General features: G+C 45.0%; 1 protein-coding gene across 1 annotated transcript; it reads right to left on the reverse strand.

Annotated features, from left to right (window-relative positions):
* Positions 1-344: 344 nt before the first annotated feature.
* On the reverse strand, positions 345-18,007 carry LOC125300222 (tumor protein 63-like). The gene is made up of 4 exons (XM_048251953.1): positions 17,736-18,007; positions 9,927-10,067; positions 8,746-8,914; positions 345-425 (listed from the first exon to the last, which is right to left on the reverse strand). Exons 1-4 carry the CDS (start codon positions 17,786-17,788, stop codon positions 345-347), a joined length of 444 nt encoding a protein of 147 aa, XP_048107910.1. The 5' UTR covers positions 17,789-18,007.
* Positions 18,008-19,838: the final 1,831 nt, after the last annotated feature.

Consider the following 19,838-nt stretch of genomic DNA (forward strand, 5'->3'; position numbering starts at 1 on the left):
AGGAGCTATGAGCAGGGCTAGGAGCAGGGCTAGGGGCTAGGGCAGGGCTAGGAGCAGGGCTAGGGGCTAGGAGCAGGGCTAAGAGCAGGGCTAGGGGCTAGGGGCAGGGCTAGGAGCAGGGCTAGGAGCTATGAGCAGGGCTAGGAACAGGGCTAGGAGCAGGGCTAGGGGCTAGGGGCAGGGCTAGGAGCTATGAGCAGGGCTAGGGGCTATGAGCAGGGCTAGGAACAGGGCTAGGAGCAGGGCTAGGGGCTAGGAGCAGGAGCAGGGCTAGGAGCAGGGCTAGGAGCAAGGCTAGGGGCTAAGAGCAGGGCTAGGAGCAGGGCTAGGGGCTAGGAGCAGTGCTAGGGGCTAGGAGCAGGGCTAGGGGCTAGGAGCAGGGCTAGGAGCAGGGCTAAGAGCAGGTCTAGGAGCAGGGCTAGGGGCTAGGAGCAGGATTAGAAGCAGGGCTAGCCTGCAACAGAACAGAAAGTTATTTGAATTGTTGTGGGATCGATTCTTTCCCAGCTGCCACCGTTTTGCCCTTGAGCAAAGAGACTATAATAACTAACATAGGTACATCTCTTCAGCCAAATAATAAAGTAAGCAAGAAAGTGAGGATAGGAGGGGGGAAGGGCATATAGATTGGCTCAGCTTGGCCGTGGGGCATCTTGGCAGCTCAGCGCTGTCTGATTTTCACTGCAGGGGTAGCAGGGCGCGGTCTCATCCCCACAGCCCTAACTCAGGCTGGGAGTAAATAAATCACACAGGTTCACAGGCGAGTGAACAACTCCTGCCACAGGGCAAAGAAAGAGGGAAAAAAAGAGAAAGAAATCAAAAATTGCTCATCCGATGACTAGGCTTGGAGAGATTACTGCACGATCATGGAAACTGGTTCTTGACATTCACAATGAGGGCATTTGGAATAGAGAGTGAGAAAAAAAAACATTTCCCATGATGCTAAGAGGGCTGGGTGATCTTAATTACAGTAATCACCTGCTGCTGAGTCAACTACTGTCTGAACCCAGCACTGGAGATGGGCGAACAAAGACATACTAAACTATGCATACATGTAACCATAGCAGACCAGACTGAGGCAAAATAAACAAAATAAACATCACCAATCCAATCCATGGCAAATCATACTAAACTACATTTTACCTAACAAAAAAAAAATTAAATCCATGCAAACCATACTGAAATAAACCAATCCAGGCTAAACCAAACCTTACCAATCCAACCCATAGAGCCAGACTTAAAAAAAAAACCTAACAAAACAAAATGAGCGAAACTAAAACGTATTTAATGGAACCGAGCCCAGCCAAGTCAAACCCAAACCAAAGCCAACCCAGCTCACCCATAAATCCTGTGTATCGCCTGTCTGTCTCCCCACTGTCCCAGAGAAGAGAACAAAAAAATCAGTTCTAAATCTAAATAAGCAATCATCCTCTGCAGTGAGTCTGTCATCACCAGGTGGAGTAGCTTTCAGAGGAGTCAGTGAAGCGTGAATCACCGAGGTGCTCTCCCTGGTAAAGACTAAAACAAACACTGAGGATGTGTATTAGGGTCACTAACGCACTCGCCTAAGACGACTCTGTTGACGATGTGGACAACTTTAGTATTTACCTCCACCGTCGTCATTATCTGGGGAAGAGGCTTGGGGGCATAGCAAGTTTGCCAGAGGCTTTGTCATGTTGGGATGCAGAACTTAATGGAATCACTCAGCTTGTAGCTATGTGCAAGAAAGATGATGGAGATGAGGGAGAGAGAAAGAGAGAGAGAGAGAGAGAGAGAGAGAGAGAGAGAGAGAGAGAGAGAGAGAGAGAGAGAGAGAGAGAGAGAGAGAGAGAGAGAGAGAGAGAGAGAGAGAGAGAGAGAGAGAGAGAGTGTGTTTTATGCCACCAATGTCGTCTTCCAGGCAGCGCTGCCACCCTAACCCCTAACCCTAACCCATGCCTAACCCTAGTGCCTTCCAGGCAGTGCTGCCTTGAAGACAACGTTAGGGGCATAAAACACCACGAAACCATGCATGCATGCCAAGTTAGACCAGGGAATTGACAAGATTCATCCCTGAATCAGTGGCTACCTGAGAAATCCACACACTGCTGTGCGTGAGCCCCACCACATCCTGCCATATCACGCCAGCCACACTCAGCTGATACAGGGGCGCTGCTATAAGGCGGTGCGGTCAGGCTGTGCTGGGGGTGGCAGGTGGGATATTAGCTTTCTGCTGCCACTGTTTCTGACACATTCCTTCATGTTATTCGACTCCACCGCACGCACGCCGCTCTCTCTCTCTCTGTTTTCTCTTTCCACGTCACGCAAAAGAAGAGAGAGGACAGCAGAAAAAGAGAGTGATAGGAAAAGAGATGGAAAATGAGTGACAAAGATGGATAGATAGAGAGCAGCATAAGAGATCAAGCCAGAAAGAAAAAAGGAAATAGAGAATGGGGGGGAAACAGACGCATGTACACCAAACAAGACAGAGAGAGAGTGTGATTGAGACAGAATGCAGTAAGAAGGAGTGACAGAACAAGGGTGGAAGAGAAAGAAGAGAGAAAGAAAAGAGAGACAGAAAGGGGAGAAAGAAACAGAGAAAAAAAGAGGGACAGTATGGGGTTGGGAAATAAACAGTCAATAAAGAAAAAGAGAGGGAGAGATAAAGAGCTATGCAGAGATTGAGCAAGAAAGAAAAACAGCAAGGTGAGGAAAACAAGCAAGTGAAGAGAGAGAGAGAGAGAAAAAGAGAGAGAGAGGAAAAAAAGATGGGTTGTTACGTTATACTACTGCCCTGCAGCTACATAAAACAGAAGACGGTCGAAATCATTACTGTGCGGAGACTCTCGCACAGAAAAAGATTCCAGGGAAAAAAGAATCAAGAATTCCAGGTAATATTTTACATTCAGATCAGAAAAAGAAAAACACCCCCTTGGGTTCTAATCACCCTACCCTGACTACTGCACAAACTCTGCCTCCAGTGACACATAGTGAAGGTATGCATGAGTATGTAAGTGTGTGTGTTGTGAGATGCTTTTGGGGTGCCATCTGGGAGTGGCACAGCGGTCAGGAACTCGTGACCACACCCCTCGGACTTCCCATGCCATGCCCACACGGCGCCACCCTCCTGGCCCCATGCCACGGCCTGGCTGCCACCCTCAGGTTTGGTGTTCGGGAGTGGCAGCAGCCTGGTGTGCTGTGCCATGTCGGCACGCCCCAGTGGAGGAGAGGGAGTGCTGAGCAAGGCGAGGTGTGTGTGTGTGCGTGTGGGTGTGTGTGTGTGTGTTTGCTTGTATAAGTGTGTCCGTGCACGCAATTGCTGGCTTCTGTGTATGTTTTCTCTTGAAAATGTATGTTTATGTGTGTGTGTGTGTGTGTGTGAGACAGAGTGTGTGTGTGAGTGCATGTGTTGTTTTTATGTGTGGGTATGTGCGGTGTGTGAGAGAGAAAGACATGTGTTGTGTTTGTGTGTGTGTATGTGTGTGTGTGTGTGGAGAGAGAGAAAGAGAGAGACTGGAGTGTGTGTAAGGAGCACATGTGTGTGTGTATGTGTGTGTGTGTGTGTGTGAGAGAGAAAAGATAGAGAGAGAGTGTGTGTGTGTGTAGGGGCGTGAGCCACATGTGTTGCTTCATGTGATGTGTGTCAACAATAATAATGTGTGTAATAGAAGAGAGAAAGAAAGAGAGATAGAGAGAAACAAAGTGGAATGTGTAATGTGGCGCATGTGTTACTTCATGTGTGTGTGTGTGTGTGTGTGTGTGTGTGGAGAGAGAGAGAGAGAGAGAGAGAGAGATAGATGTATGTGAGCATGTGTTGCCTTCCAAGGTGTGTGTGTGTGTGTGTGTGTGTGTGTGTGTGTGTGTGTGTGTGTGTGTGTGTGCTGGCTGTGGGTGTGTGTGTGTGTGTGTGTGTGGTTGTGGGGTGTGTGTGTGTGTGTGTGTGTGTGTGTGTGTGTGTGTGTGTGTGTATGTGAGCGCATGTGTTGCTTCATGTGTGTGTGTGTGTGTGTGTGTGTGTGTGTGTGTGTGTGTGTGTGTGGCTGTGGGGTGTGTGTGTGTGTGCTTGTGAGATGCTTTGGGTGCCATCTGGGAGCGGCACAGCTGCCGGAACCGCGGACCACCCTCGACTTCCTGATACATGCCCACGGCTCACCCTCGCCTCTGGCTCCCCATGCCACGGCCTGGCTGCCAAATCAGGTTTGGTGGTTCGAGTGGCAGCAGCCTGGTGCTGCGCGTCGGCACTCCAGCCGGAGGAGAGTGGGAGTGCTGGAGCAAGCAGTGTGTGTGTGCGCGTGTGGGTGTGTGTGTGTGTGTGTGTTTGTTTTGTAGCAAGGCAAGGTCCGCACGCAATTGCTGGTTTCTGTGTATGTTTTCTTGAAAATGTATGTTTATGTGTGTGTGTGTGTGTGTGAGACAGAGTGTGTGTGTGAGTGCATGTGTTGCTTTATGTGTGGGTGTGCGTGTGTGTGAGAGAGAGAGAAAGACTGAGTGTGTGTGTGTGTGTGTGTATGTGTGTGTGTGTGTGAGAGAGAGAAAGAGAGAGTAAGTGTGTGTGTGTGTAAGTGAGCACATGTGTTGCTTCATGTGTGTATGTGTGTGTGTGTGTGTGTGAGGAGAGAGAGAGAGAGAGAGAGAGATAGAGAGAGAGAGAGTGGAGGTGTGTGTATGTGAGCGCATGTGTTGCTTCATGTGTGTGTGTGTGTGTATGTGTGTGTGTGTGTGAGAGAGAGAGAGAGAGAGATAGAGAGAGAGAGAGAGTGGGAGGTGTGTATGTGGAGCGCATGTGTTGCTTCCCATGTGTGTGTGTGTGTGTGTGTGTGTTGAGAGAGAGAGAGAGAGAGAGAGAGAGAGATAGAGATAGAGAGAGAGAGAGAGAGTGAGTGTGTGTGTGTGTGGCATGTGCTTCCATGTGTGTGTGTGTGTGTGTGTGTGTGTGTGTGTGTGTGTGTGTGTGTGTGTGTGTGTGTGTGTATGGTTGTGGGGTGTGTGTGTGTGTGTGTGTGTGTGTATGTGGGGTGTGTGTGTGTGTGTGTGTGTGTGTGTGTGTGTGTGTGTGTGTGTGTGTGTGTGTGTATGTGTGCATGTGTTGCTTCATGTGTGTGTGTGTGTGTGTGTGTGTGTGTGTGTGTGTGTGTGTGTGTATGGTGTGGGGTGTGTGTGTGTGTGTGTGTATGGTTGTGGGGGGTTGTGGGGGGTTGCATTAATCACCAGATCAAGGGAACACTGGTCCCCCTTAGGGCAGAGAGGAGCTGCGTTAATCACTCCCTCCTAATATCTCTCCCTCCTCCTCTTTTTCATTCTGCCTCTCCCTCCTCTTTTTCATTCTTCCTCTCTCTCTCTCCTTTTTTTACTGCTGGACAACAGCATTCCTCTCCAGGGAGGGGCTCCACAGAGCTCATCAGGCTCCTGGGGGATTGTTGCTTTGGCTACAGGTCATAGAAGGAAATGTCAGACTTTCCACTGCCGCTTCAGCTCTGTTGTGTACACACTCTATGGGATGGAGGACGGCCGATGATGGAGGTCTTTTCTTGAAAGGAAAACACACTGTGTGGCTTTGTGCACAATGCACCTACAGAGACGATTCCACAGAGGTGACAACTTAAACCTACATGTACAATGGCAAACAGAGTGACAGCTCAAGCACAGAGGCACAGCAACGCACCCTAACCCACACAGCGAGAAATGAACATGCAAAATGCTGAATATAGATTTTTGCAAAGCTCTGATTCAACCTACTGTAAAACTAAACTTCAGACAATAACATTAGTGCTAAATCAGAATCAAGCAAGTGATCGAGGAAGGTCTGACTTACAGTGTATAGGAAGTCATCGGGAATGAGATGCAAGCTGTCGTCCTCATCAAAGTGCATTTCAAAAAGGCACGCAGGCCACATCCGAGCAGAACATCCAGCGACCCAAGAGTCATCGATTTTCAACAAAGTACCACCGACAGTAGAATACGACTAGGCCTTCGGGCAGACACGCTAACAGACCTGGTTAAATAAAGTCCCGGTGTGCTACTAGCTAACACACAAACCCAATCAGCAGAGGGGTACTTCTAATTGTATTTGCCTTGACCAAGATGAAGTGGGAAACCCCATCGCAGACACCAACGCCCACAGATGTTTGAGCTGGGACTTACCGATAAAACCCCCAACTGATTTTCTACATCACTGATCACTTCACACACTCACCTGCCGTTAAAAACAAATACAAAGAAAATTGAATGTTTGGTGATTTCTGGATCATTCACTAACGCTGTGAAGTTTACTTTACTACAAGGTTTGGTTCAACAATTGCACAAGCACTCGAATAGAAAACATACATACATGTCGATTTCAAGAAAGTTGAACAAAGGCCAATTATCATCCTAATATCAGTAATCAGGTTTATAATAACTAATAACTATAAAGGTTTATAATTTATAACAACTTTGTAGAAATCACATTCAACCAAATTAAATTCTGTTCATGTTTTTAAATGCCACAATGTAGCACATAAGCAACATATGACTGAAAGTGACAACATGGCCATCTTTATAAGTGACAACATAGCATTGGCCATCTTTATATTTCAGAGATTAAACATGCTTTAGAGTTGTCAATTAAATGACTTGCATTATAAAACAAAGCTTTTTGTGGTTTGGATCCAATTCTTGTTGAGATCATTTATTATTTAGTACCATGGATTTTGTTATTCTGGGATTATTGTTTGAATTTGTGGCAACAACCACAGTCATTACCTTTGTGTTCTTGTTCTGTTCGTTGGCCCTGTTCTGCACTCTAGAACAACACCAACCATATCCTGTGTTGAGAAACACTGGAGACCAAAGAGCTAAGGTGGACGTGACACATGGTTGTGTATGCAATATGCTATGCACGCGTGGGTGTTCTGAGTGGTTCTCAGGATGTTGATGTACAGTAATCAAACCCTGTGCATTACTGTGTAATTCACTGGATTTGGTAGTAAAGCACCATTCACATAAAACAAGGACATTTCTAAGTGACTCCAAACGGTAGTTTATGTATGTACAGTACAGTATGTATTTATGCATTTAAGTCTCAACAAAATGCTTTTAAAATGTCAGAGATTGATCAATCAACTTGTTTTTTTTTTCAATTTTCTCTTTCTCCCTTTATGATTGCATTCAGTAATTTCCTGTGTATTAGCCGCAATGTGTACATGTGTATAAACCGCAGGACAGTGTTTTATGCAGGTTAAAAAAAACAAAACTATATTAATACCATATTAACTACCCCCGTGTATTAACCTTAAGGGTGAAGAAATTTTGCAAAATCAATGTTTAAACCACGGCTTCTTGTTGGGAAATTATAGTAGCTGTCAGTGATTTTTACTTTCTAAATATATGGCCCATCAACATAGTGGCGCAAGTTGGGAGAATTCTGGCTATACCAGATCCTCTTCTTTTGCCGGAGTTCTACTGAACAACTTCACTCGCTCTCTACCCCATTAATCACACATGCACTCACTCACTTAGTCACTTAAACACTCACTCCATAATTCAAACAGTCACTTACACACCCAAACACTCATTCATGTATTAATTTATTCACCCATTCATAGACTACCTGAATCATTCACTCATCCCAGCTGTACCTCCTTAACTCAGTCACTCAGTCATGCACTGAACTCTATGCCTCACTGCCTCCCCCTTTCCCACTGTCATTCACTCATTTATTCCTTCATTCATTCACCATGTATAGCTCCTCTCTCACTAATTCACCACCTCTATCTTTCTCTCCTTTAATGTGTATGGCTCCTCGTCTTCACACACTCACTCACTTGTCCATTTATTCACTCATTCACCCACTCACTCACTTCCTCACTCACTGTGTAAGGCTCCTCTGATTCACTCATTTCCTCACTCATTTACCCACCCATCCACTCACTCACCCACTCCCTCACTCAAAAACCCACTCACTCATTCACTCACCCACTCATTCACTCACTCACTAACCCACTCACTCACTCACTCACTCACTAACCCACTCACTCACTTACTAACCCACTCACTCACTCACTAACCCACTCACTCATTCACTCACCCATTCACTCACTAACCCACTCACTCACTCACTAACCCACTCACTCACTCACTAACCCACTCACTCATTCACTCACCCATTCACTTACTCACTCATTCACTCACTCACTAACCCACTCTCTCACTCACTAACCCACTCACTCATTCACTCACCCAGTCACTTACTCACTCATTCACTCACTCACTAACCCACTCACTCACTCACTCACTCACTCACTCACTAACCCACTCACTCACTCACTAACCCACTCAGTCCCTCACTCACTAACCCACTCACTCATTCACTCACCCATTCACTTACTCACTCATTCACTCACTCAATAACCCACTCAGTCATTCAATCACTCACTAACCCACTCACTCATTCACTCACTCATTCACTCACTCACTCGCTCACTCACTCACCCACTCATTCATTCACTTACTCACTCACTCACTTTCTCCCTCCCCTCGCGCCATGTAGGGCTTCTAAGATGCACCCACTCCCTCCCCTCGCACCATGTAGGGCTTCTAAGATGCACCCACTCCCTCCCCCTCGTGCCATGTAGGGCTTCTAAGATGCACCCACTCCCTCCCCCTCGTGCCATGTAGGGCTTCTAAGATGCACCCACTCCCTCCCCCTCGCACCATGTAGGGCTTCTAAGATGCACCCACTCCCTCCCTCCCTCCCTCACAACGTAAAGCTCCACTGATTCCCTCCCTCACCGTGTGGAGGTCCTCCGATTCTCTCCCTGCCTCCCTCACCGCGCAGGGCTCCTCGGACTCGTGCATGGTGATGCAGTCCATGCTGATCTGGATGGTGTTGCTGGGGGAGCCGCTGACCGGGCTCTCGGAGAAGTTCAGCTCGATGGGCTGGACGGAGTGAAAGGCAGACCTGAAACACGCCAAAGCGCACAGAGTCAGAATGTGTATTAATCATTTAAAATAATAAATGTGTTTCTAAATTACTATGTAGACTATGTTATATCACTATTATATGCTTATACATGGATTTCTATGCAACGCCACAAAAACATGCGTGCGCAACCAAGAGGCAGAAAGCACCATAGAACAGCATAGATCAATGCAAAAGAGCAAAAGAATAAAATGAGTTTTTGTGCTGAAAACTGCACCAATTCGAAATCACGATGGTTAGAGAATGTTAAATATGTTCAGTATCCCTAACGGAATGCATGTCTTCGCCAAAAATGACAAAATACGATGTTACATTAATAATACAAATGAACGTCAAACTTTGAAATATAGTCTGAAATTAGATGTTATTATCATTGAGACAACAGGGGTATACAAAAAAATCAGATTGTAGCTTACAGCAGCTGACTATTTAGGTTACATTTATAACGTTGTGGACGGCCACCAAGCGTCTTCTGCCTCACGGCTGCGCGCGCATCTAGTTTTGTTGGTAAACGGGAAACCCGTGTATATGCTTATTTGTTATGCATTATTACCGGTAAGTATTTTGTGTTGTAATTAATACATAAAGCATGTAATGTAAATATATTAAGTAGTGATTGCTTAATTAAAGTCTATTAAAGTCTACTATTTACATGACTTAAACATTTAATTAATCATAACAGTAAAAATGAAAGGAAGAAAAAACGAATTTAAAGAAAAACTTCCCTGCACCGCATCAACCCCTTTATCTACCCAAATAAATAACCATTGCTTTCTGCAGGCATGAGGCGCACTCATCTGACTATGCTGCCTGCTTTGCTACTACAAAACAACGCTGCACTGTAATTGTGTCTTCAATGGCTAGGTGGATTTTACACAGAATCCCCCCTCTCTCTTATGCAGACCGAAAGTGGATTCCCCCATCCTCTGGGTGTGTGTGTGTGTGTGTGTGTGTGTGTGTGTGCTGCTGAGCTCAGGGTTTCTGAACTTACTGGTCGAGCATCTCCAGCAGCTGGTTGAAGACATCCTGGCCGAGGATCTCGGAGGTCTGAGAGGACTGGCTTTGGGCCATAGAGGCGAGGAAGGAGCTCTCTGCCCAGGACAAACAAGTCGCCGCCGGCTCGCGCAGTCTACTGCAGAGGGACACGTGCACATTCACACACACACACACACACACACACACACACACACACACACACACACACACACAACACACAAACACACACACACAACACACAGAGCAGTGTGAGATGTGAGGAGAGAGGGTGTATGTGTGGGCATGGTTAATAACACATCAATGATTTTTCATTTCACAACCTGCCCACTTCTTTTGAGTTTTATATTCACAGATTTAGTCATCTGGTAGACATGTTTCTTTTTTCTAAAGGTGATTTAAACAGATTATCAAGAAAGAAACATTGAAAGAAAATTGAAATGAGAAACACCTTTTACTTTCATAGGATTGTGGTGACAGATATTATTTCACTTTAAAGCAGGGCTCTGACACACAGTAATGTATCGTCCATGATAGACAGTATAATGCCATTTTGAATTGTCCATGGTCTACTACTTGATATAATATACATTCAATAGTTACTGGTGTTTACATATAATATTTTCAGCCAACTTCAGTTATAATTTTGCAGATGAAGGTAAAGTTAAACTTTTCTAGAACAATGTTTGAGTTTACATGGTTCTCTAGACTGTGCTGAAAAAATGTGTGTTGAGTGGTACAATTTTCATTGAAGTTTATGGTTGCTGCAAAAAAATCCCATGAAATATTGTGACATAGTTTATAATAAGTCTATATTGCCCATACTCTAGAGATGCATACGCCCTTAAAAAACAGATCAGCAGTATCAGACATGAAAAGGGCTGAATTATCTACAGCTGTACGGCCACTGCAACCACAAACTGTTCGGTCTGACCTCACATAACATAAAGGCAATTAGTTATGCAATTAGTGTGTAATTGGCAACCCCATGCAGTACTACAGAACACTTGACGTTATTTCAAAGTATGGAAGTGAATCTTCTCTTATTCCATTATGTCAACAGGGAAATGTGTACAAAATATGCCTGTCAGTAACAGACACGGACTCTTTTGACCCGCTCCTCCTGCAACCCTACACCTCCCTCTCGCTGAGCACCCCCATTGTTCCCGGTGAAGTGGCGCACGCGGTCGTCTGAGCGCAGCGGAATTCCCCCCAGCATCTATATGATAGCGCTGCGCCACGGCTCTCAGCTTATTCCACTGCGTGCGCCCCACCGCGCCACGCCACTGAGCCCATCTGACATTGGCACTCAGCGGCAGAGGCGGAATTCCCCCGCATTCTGTGTGGGAGATATATTAATACTCCTAAACCCTGCCGTATCTGCTGAACCTGAACTGGGGCTTTGACACACCATACCGTAGCATCATGGGCTAAACCACAACCATACACGCACCCATCTGGAAATACAACTCTGGGGAGATGAGCTAGTGTTTAAAGAATCTATGAATGTTGATGGATCCTGGTGCGTGTCTACATCCAATTTTAAAGATTAAAGGTTAGGCCTATTTCTAATAATATTTCAGTGACGTTTGTGATAGACCAATTAGCATATAAATCTACCTAACCAACATAAACCGTACTTTACTACATTCAACTAATATTACACCTTCTAAATGTCAACTTTTGATCCATCATATCATATTTACAATCTACATGACTACTAGGGGAATTATTTCATCATCTGAAAACCACAGCCCTTCCAATAAGAGGTAATGGCCGTGGATTAGCCTTAATTCCTCAAATGAAAAACATGAAAAGGCCTGCCACTGAGTGGGAGCGCACAGCCTTACAACCAAAAGCCTAAGATAAAGCAGGATTTCTCGCTCTAAAAAAGGGTGACGTTGCTGTTCACAAGAGAAGTAATTTGCCCGCCACTTCTCTTTTTTCTGCGTTTAGCTAAAGAGGTGTGGTAGGAGGCGAACGCTCGAGTTAAATTACTAGGACAACTGATCGCTGCCAAGCCTGTCATAGGGGAGAAAAGCGTCTTTCAACCCTAATGTGTACTTAAAGCCCCATAGATATTGTCATTTGGCACACTGAGAGACGCGCGGATGCCAAACCCTTACAAGTCAATTGTCACCCCGAGTCCACAATCCCATTCCTCCGCATTCCCACTTCCCATTGTACACACAAGATAATAATCTAAATCCAGCCGTATTTTACACGGCAGACATGCATAGTTCTGGCGCTTTTGTGCAATTGAGTAAATACGGGCCTGGGAAAGCATATACAGTAATGGCATGAGGTATTGAAAGGACCAGGCTACTTGCTTTTCAAAGCCAGAGAACTGCAAAATCGAATCAAATAGGCTACAAAACACACACACACACACACATTTTATAACTTTACAGACTCTTCTTAATAATTGTTGGGACACCCCGAAGACATTTCTTTAATCAAACGTAAATCGAAGAGTGAAAAAAGTAGAGCGGTATTCACATCATCAATGTTATTTCATAAAAAACATCTAGGTCTACGCTAGGGTAATATTGTGCGTATCTTCAACTTCAAAAACTTCATATAGGCCTACTCATAGCACACAACTTACAGTCATTTGTCTTCCCTGAATCACTGTAGCCTACTACTTCAATTGGACCTCCTCTCAGCTACACGTAGGCTATAAGGTAGGCTATAAGGTAGGCTACACATTATGCTAATTCACATTACATTTGAGATATCGGTGTCATTTCAAGGTTCTTGTAGGCCTACCTCCATGAAGAACAGTAGGCTAGGCTTGCTGGAATGATGACACTGAGCTCACTATACGTTTAATAAGGAGAGAGGCATGTGGGCATGGCTACTGTGTTGAACTTCATGGGCTACATCGGCTACATGAGACATGGACTAGCCTACTGTATTTAACTTCATAGTTACAGTTAACACCTGCGCCTAATACTAAACATAATATTAAATTAAATATTGAACAATGTTATTGTTAGTTGTTATTGCCATGGATAACATTATTTAAGTAAATAAACAGATTATTGAATGTGCCTCAACCACATTCTTTTAAAACATAGGCCTATCATTAGGCCTATCAAATATCAATCAGTAAAAATATTGTATCAAGGCCATTTCTCAGTAGTGACATTACATTTAAACCAGTTGATATTTGATATATAGTTTGGCCCTTATAGTGAGAATGAATAAAATCAGCAAAACATTGGCCAACCACAGAGCCTAAGGGAGGAATGACTTTCCCTTTGCCAAGTGGAAATTCACCACGACCAACATGGCTAGACTCTTATATAACATGATGCATCTGCTATGAAAGGCCTGCCCACCACAGAAATGCTTCTCCCAGTGGAGAATTGGATATCTCTTATGTTTATGTGTTATTACACTTAATATTGTTAACATTTCAGCCCAGTGAGAACATGGGGATTATATAGGTTTGGAGCAGGTGATGAGTGTCTACTCTCCCCAGGTCAGTCGGAGTGAGCGTGCCACACATACGTTGCCCGAGATCGGAGAGGCAGGCTGACAACCCAATATAATGACATCAGCGGCCTTGGTTGGAGAGCAGAACTTGGCCGGAGGCTGGATGTGTTGTTGGGGGCATGGAGCAGTAGTTGGAGGGGGGACGGGGTTGGTTGAGGGATCGGAACCAGGCAACCCAATAACCTGCGGGTGTGGTGAGGAGTGTGGGGGGCTGGTAAATTGCCAGAAACACACCACAGGGGGCGTCAGCCAAGAACGACATCATCGTCCCACAAAAAGACACAACACCCACAGAGAGAAGCATCCTGTCCTTTTCTATCCAAGCCATGTCAGAGATCTGATTTATGGCAGCGGGGATGACAGTTAGATGAGTGGGTGGTGTGGTTGAAGGGGGGGAGGGTACAGAAGTAGGGAAGGGGTTTATTGCCAGGTTCTTGGTGACAGTGGCACGCATAGCTCCTTGGTGTTAGAATAGCAAGGCCTGTTAAACATGACAAGTAGCAGTGCCAATATTCTCCTCCAGGCAAAAACTAATCAAAGAAATCAAAACAAAAATGTTTTTGAAAGTCTTGCAACCAACCAGGGAGTGTCAAAGTTACTGTGTGGATGAATCATAGTCACACACACACACACACACACACACACACACACACACACACACACACACACACATACAGGATGCAGGGGACGTTTGACTCTTCTGTTCTGATACACTCTTAGATTTCTATACATTCGACTGATCGCCCTTTCTGAGTTAGAGCACCGGAAATGTATGATCACCCACTTGTTAAGAGTCATAAACAGCAAATCATAATCTTACAATAGAATGTATCTTCTAACAGTCCTTTCGCCTGGAGTAACACTGTTTTAGATTAATAGACTTCCGATGATGCTATCAAAGATTATTATACATTATTTTATTTTTATCATATAGGACGCAGAAACTCAATTTGAGAAGAAGAGACAAATTGCCAATGTGACTCTTTCCAAAGGAGACAGATGAGCTGAATGGTCATGTGGGTCTGTCACAGTTTTGTTCCCCTTTGTGCTGCAGCAGTTTTGTGGTGGGCTGTGGTTGTGTCAGCCGTGGGCTGCTGGCAGGTGTCTGGTTACAAGGGGGGTTATTTTGTCAGCCTGAGGGAAAGGCTGCTCAGCGTCCACTTAAAGACAGACCTGGCCCCCTGTGCAGACGGGACTGGGTCAAAGGTCGCCAGCTAAACAGGGGGCGGTCATTGTCTCCCGGCAGGTTGGGCACATCCACCGATGAAAACGCAATCAAAACAAACAGCCATAGCCGATCGGGGGAGACAGAGGACCTTCTCCAGTGTCTTCATTAATCAGGGACCCGCGAGCGTTCAAAGGGCTCAGCTCTGCACAACCCCCCCCCCCACTCATCCTTCAAACTCAGGACTGACATGAGGGCTCAACAAAAGAAAGACACCCCAACCTGAAGATTCTCCTCTTTTCAGGCGCGTGCTTATATTGTAGGGAAAAAAGCAGGATGAATTCAGTCAGCTTGGGAAAGAAGATACAAAGGGTGTGGAAAAAAAAACTTTGCACAACTTTCAAACAAGCACCACCCACGGTGACAAGCTGTTGCCTTTTTTGTCTTTTCATCCTATGAAAAGGCAGCTGTTAGTGCACATACGAAATTGTAAATTGGTTTTATAATTTCTAATCCATTCATAGAATTCCTTCTTTGCATACTAATATCCAAATCCCCTAAAGGCAACTTCAGTGTTTAAATAGCTAAATCCCACTGAAAACACAGTTGAAACAACACCTCTTACAACTCTATGTATCAAAATGTTTCACATTCACAACTGTCATTGTGAAATTAACCATGTCATACACATGCCATACCCACACAAACTTGGCATGAATCTATAAAAAAACAGAGAAGATGCAAACAGAGAAGCATTATTGGAAACTGAATAGATACATCTCAAAATGGAAGGAAGAGTTCAACCCAGTGCTTGCCGTGACGTCTTTTGGTTTCAAGAGATTATAGCAAGTCAGCTTCTCTTTGTGGCTCTAAATGTTGAAGGAGTTGGTTAAAAAGTTCAGCGGGTCAACACTATGTGCTCTTTGACTCCACCTGTGTAAATGAGGTGTTGTTTCTGTCCCTTCCATACGGCAGTTGGATTACGGACTAAAACAACAGCGATAACAGGAACCCGTATACCACCACAAACACTAAAAACACAGAAGCGCAACAGGCGACGACAGCAGCGTGTAGAGCATCTTCTTTGTCCTCAGAGGGTAACTGCTCTAACAACATTGATTCGAATGTGTGTTTTTGGTTTAATATCTCTTTAATATCTGATGATTTTTCAGAAACATTGACCAGAGGTAAACATGTTATCAGTGGTCAGCTGAAGTGGATTTTCTTCAAGTAGGCCAATCCTGTTAATCTACCCACCTTCGCCTCAGGGTAAAGTTAGACAGATAGGGTGTCAGATCTCTGTTTGTTAGAGGATTAGTTCTGCATTGCCTGCAATTAAGGCTGCTAGAAGCTACCAAAAGGTCAAACTATTCCAACTTTGTGGACTCTTTGTGTCTAAGTTTTGAAACCTCTGTGCATGTACATCTCAACTTGAAACCCAATCAAAGGTTTCTCATATCTCAGTTCTGGAATTTCATAAGCCTGTAGATGACGCTACCATGCAATGCAACAGAGAGAAGCACTTTCTAACATGTGAACTAGATTCTATGTATCAAATACGCTGCTGACCACAGTTGTTGTCAGACGAACAGCAAAGCTGGAGGCATTCTTGAATTTCCCCTGGGGATCAATAAAGTACCTATCTATCTATCTATCTATCTATCTATCTATCTATCTATCTATCTATCTATCTATTCTGTTCGCAATGCGTAAAAAACATTTTAGAAGACTGGTCTATTTGTTCCGTCTGGTGTAGCTACTTCCATTGATTATAGTGGAAGCTAATTGTTGCAGTAGACACATTGTGAACGTAACGCTTCAGTTACGCGCCTGGTATAGCCTCCCTGTTACAGAATCATCATTTGGAATAAAAGGAAAAGGGAAGCGCAGGGTACGCACATCCAATTTGATTGTTTTTCAGGTGCTTGATCAAAACTTAAGATGGAAATCAATAGAAAGATCTGCTGTTACAGTAGATGCTCCCATAAACTTTATTACTCAATGTTTCGATTTTAAAGATCTTCGTCAGGCATTGTAAAATGATACAGAAAAGGAAAAGGGAAATTGGAGGTGAGGAGACAGGCATACAGACATAGTGGTCTATAAATACTGGACTATCTCCAGGCCCTGCAAGCACACCTCAGTGGCCCAATGCACAGGAAGAGAGGAGATAGAACAGTCAAGAAAGGAGAGGGGAGAATAAAGGGAAGAAGAGATGAAAGGAGACAGGAGGGGAGTGAAGAGGAGAGGGGAGTAGAGGAAAGAAGAGAAAAAAGAGGAAAAGGAGAGTTGAATAGAGGAGCAGATAGGAGACGAGAGGAGAAGATAAGAGAAGAGAGGAGAGGGAAGTGGAGGAGAGAAGAAGAGAAGGTAGGAGAGGAGAGAAGAAAAAAGACATGAAAGGCCAGTTGAATAGAGGAGAGGATAGCAGAAGAGAGGAGAAGGGAAGAGGTGAGAGGGGTGTAGAGCAGAGACACGGGGAGTCTCAAGTGTCCGCTTGCAGCCCTCTCTCGGCCGATGGCCACTCTAAACCTCGATGCCCCCACACACTGGCATTGTTGCTATAAGTGCCCCCCACCTATAAATATCAGACACAGGCAGCAGCTGAGGCCTCAGACACAACTGTTCCCACCCTGAGTTTGCACTTCCACACCGCCTCCGTCTCCAGTGTCCCAGCCAGCTCACTGGATAAAACCAGTCCACCAACACAGAGAAGGGACTAGGGCCACTGGTTTGGACCGGATTCGGCAAGGATATGGGACACAGAGGTGACCCATCACAGAGCCACTGTGTTGGTTCTGGTTCAGGAATGGGACTGGAAACAATGTTCTAAAAACAAGCGGTCACTACCAGCAAAACAACCCCTCAGAAAGTAGTGGTATAATCCATTGTCTTTCATCAGATCATGCCACCATATGCGTTGTTACACAAGCTGACGGCCCCATGGTCTCATTTCAAAACTACGCCAGATCACTGTCCACAGGGGTAAAGTACACACAACACGTGCATTTGTATATTGGAAAGCTCAGCTTACTTAGCCGTGAAAGCGACTTGAGCTGAGCCTGAGTGTTGTTGTAAATGGAAATGGCACACGGCTATATTTAATCGGTAACATCGAGACACACTCGGGCTGGTCCTTACCGTGGAAAGGTGTGCTCAGGGCAGTACGGCATGGCTGCATAGGGAGAGGTCATGCTGTGCCAAACGAAAGTCTCTTCTCAGGGGTTGTCCACGCGATCAGTAAGTGGCAAAGGCACATGTATCAAGGTGTGTTTACCGAGAGCTGTTCGATAAATACATACATGAAAAAAGTAAACAAAAGTAAATGAAGTAAACAAGAGGAGAGTAGATCATGTAAAACTAGAAACAGACAGAGCGGTCAGATATTAAAGTGCATGTGGATCAAGTGTGCACAGGAGTAAGTACAGTGAGGAGGATGTTTTGGTTTGGGTTATTTTTTCTACGGGGCCACAACCGCCCGGGGGAGGGGTCAGTGCCACCCAACTGACCAATCTCAGCGAGCACCTGGCACGGGGGTATCATACTCCCCAGTTGCTAGGATATAGTTATTAAGCAACACCCCCACCCCCGCACACCCTTCTTACCCCTTCTCTCACCCCCCCAGCCTGCCAACTCCCTTCCCCCTCCACCCTCTACCCCCACATTACCCCCTCCAAACCTTTCTACCCCACCCCAGCCTGCCCAGCCTGTCAGCCCTCCCTACACACACACACACACACACACACACACACACACACACACACACACACACACACACACACACACACACACACACACACACACACACACACTTCTGAAGGGCTCATGCCAGTGCCATTTGCTCTCTGAAATTTCCACCCAGATTCCCCAGAGCTCTCTGTCTCGGGCGCGCCAATTGCGCTGATTGCATCACCAGGCGCGCTGACCGCTCAGCCAGACCAGCCAGCCCGCCAGCCGCATTACCCTGGTGAAAGGGATGCCAGTGTAAGTGCCCTCTCTGCCCCCTACGCTTTTGCCCCTGGGCGGGGGCATATTTGGAGGGTGGGAGAGAGGGGGGGGCGAGGCAGCCCTGTGGTTGAACTCTGACCCCCTCTCTGTCAGCCTCTTTTCTGTCTCTGTTGTTCATGTCCAGTCTACTACTGATGTCCAGTCTCTGTTATGGATGTCCAGTTTCTGCTATTGATTTAGGCTTAAAGACACTGAAGCTGCTGAACCTGGTAATGGGTGATGGTGAGTTAAAGAATTAGAGAGAGGCAGGAAGACAGAGAGAGAGAGAGAAATGGAAAGGGAGATAGACAGAAGATGACACAGGGAGAGAGAAACAAATTTAAATAGAAAGAGAGGGTGTAAAAAGAGAGAGAGAGAGAGAGAGACAGAGGTTAAAATTAGGGCTGTCAATCGATTAAAAAATGTAATCTAATTAATTATATACTCTGTGATTAATTAATCTAAATTAATCGCATATCATTTTTGCTGTGAAAGTATTTTAAATATTTAAATTCAAATTAATTATTAAATAATCAGCATTAGTGACATTAAAGTTCAAAAATACTTTTATTATTACTTTCACTGTTTAAATAATGGCCATAATAATCTATGATATGACCTAATATGCTGAGGAAATAAATTCAAAAGTGCTTCGGGAAGAATTTTTTTTTTAACATGCAAGGCATTTCAGGCCACAGACATAACCTAGGGGACACAATGAAAATAAATTAACACTCCCCTCAATGTCAACACTATTTCTTTGCATTGATGTGCAACTTTCTGAAATTCCTTGCTGCAGACATTAGAAAATGTTCCAATCAATGATCTAGGCAGCACATTTTCTTCTCTCTCCTTCATTTTACAGTCTAATGGTTACTGACTAGAATGGCTCGGGGTCAAAGGTCATACGGAATTGATTAATCTGCACTATTTTTTTTAATCAGTTATTTTTTTTCAAATTAATTTATCGAAATTAATCAGTTATTTTGACAGCCCTAGTTAAAATATAGAGAGGGAAAGTGGGATGAGACAGGGGGAGAGACAGAGGTAGAAATAGATAGATGGAAAGAGGGAGAGAGAGAGGGATAAATAGAGGGATGAGGTATGGAGGTGTGGAGAGTAGGGGGTAGGAGGGTTCTGTGGGCGAGTGTGTGTGTGTGTGTGTGTGGGGGTGGTGGGGGCATGTGGCTGGTGAGGTTAATTAGAAGTCTGTTAGCTCTTCCACTTGTGTTAGATACCCCCCCACACACACACACA

This window comes from Alosa alosa, chromosome 9 (assembly GCF_017589495.1).
Source record: "Alosa alosa isolate M-15738 ecotype Scorff River chromosome 9, AALO_Geno_1.1, whole genome shotgun sequence".
Taxonomy (NCBI): domain Eukaryota; kingdom Metazoa; phylum Chordata; class Actinopteri; order Clupeiformes; family Clupeidae; genus Alosa; species Alosa alosa.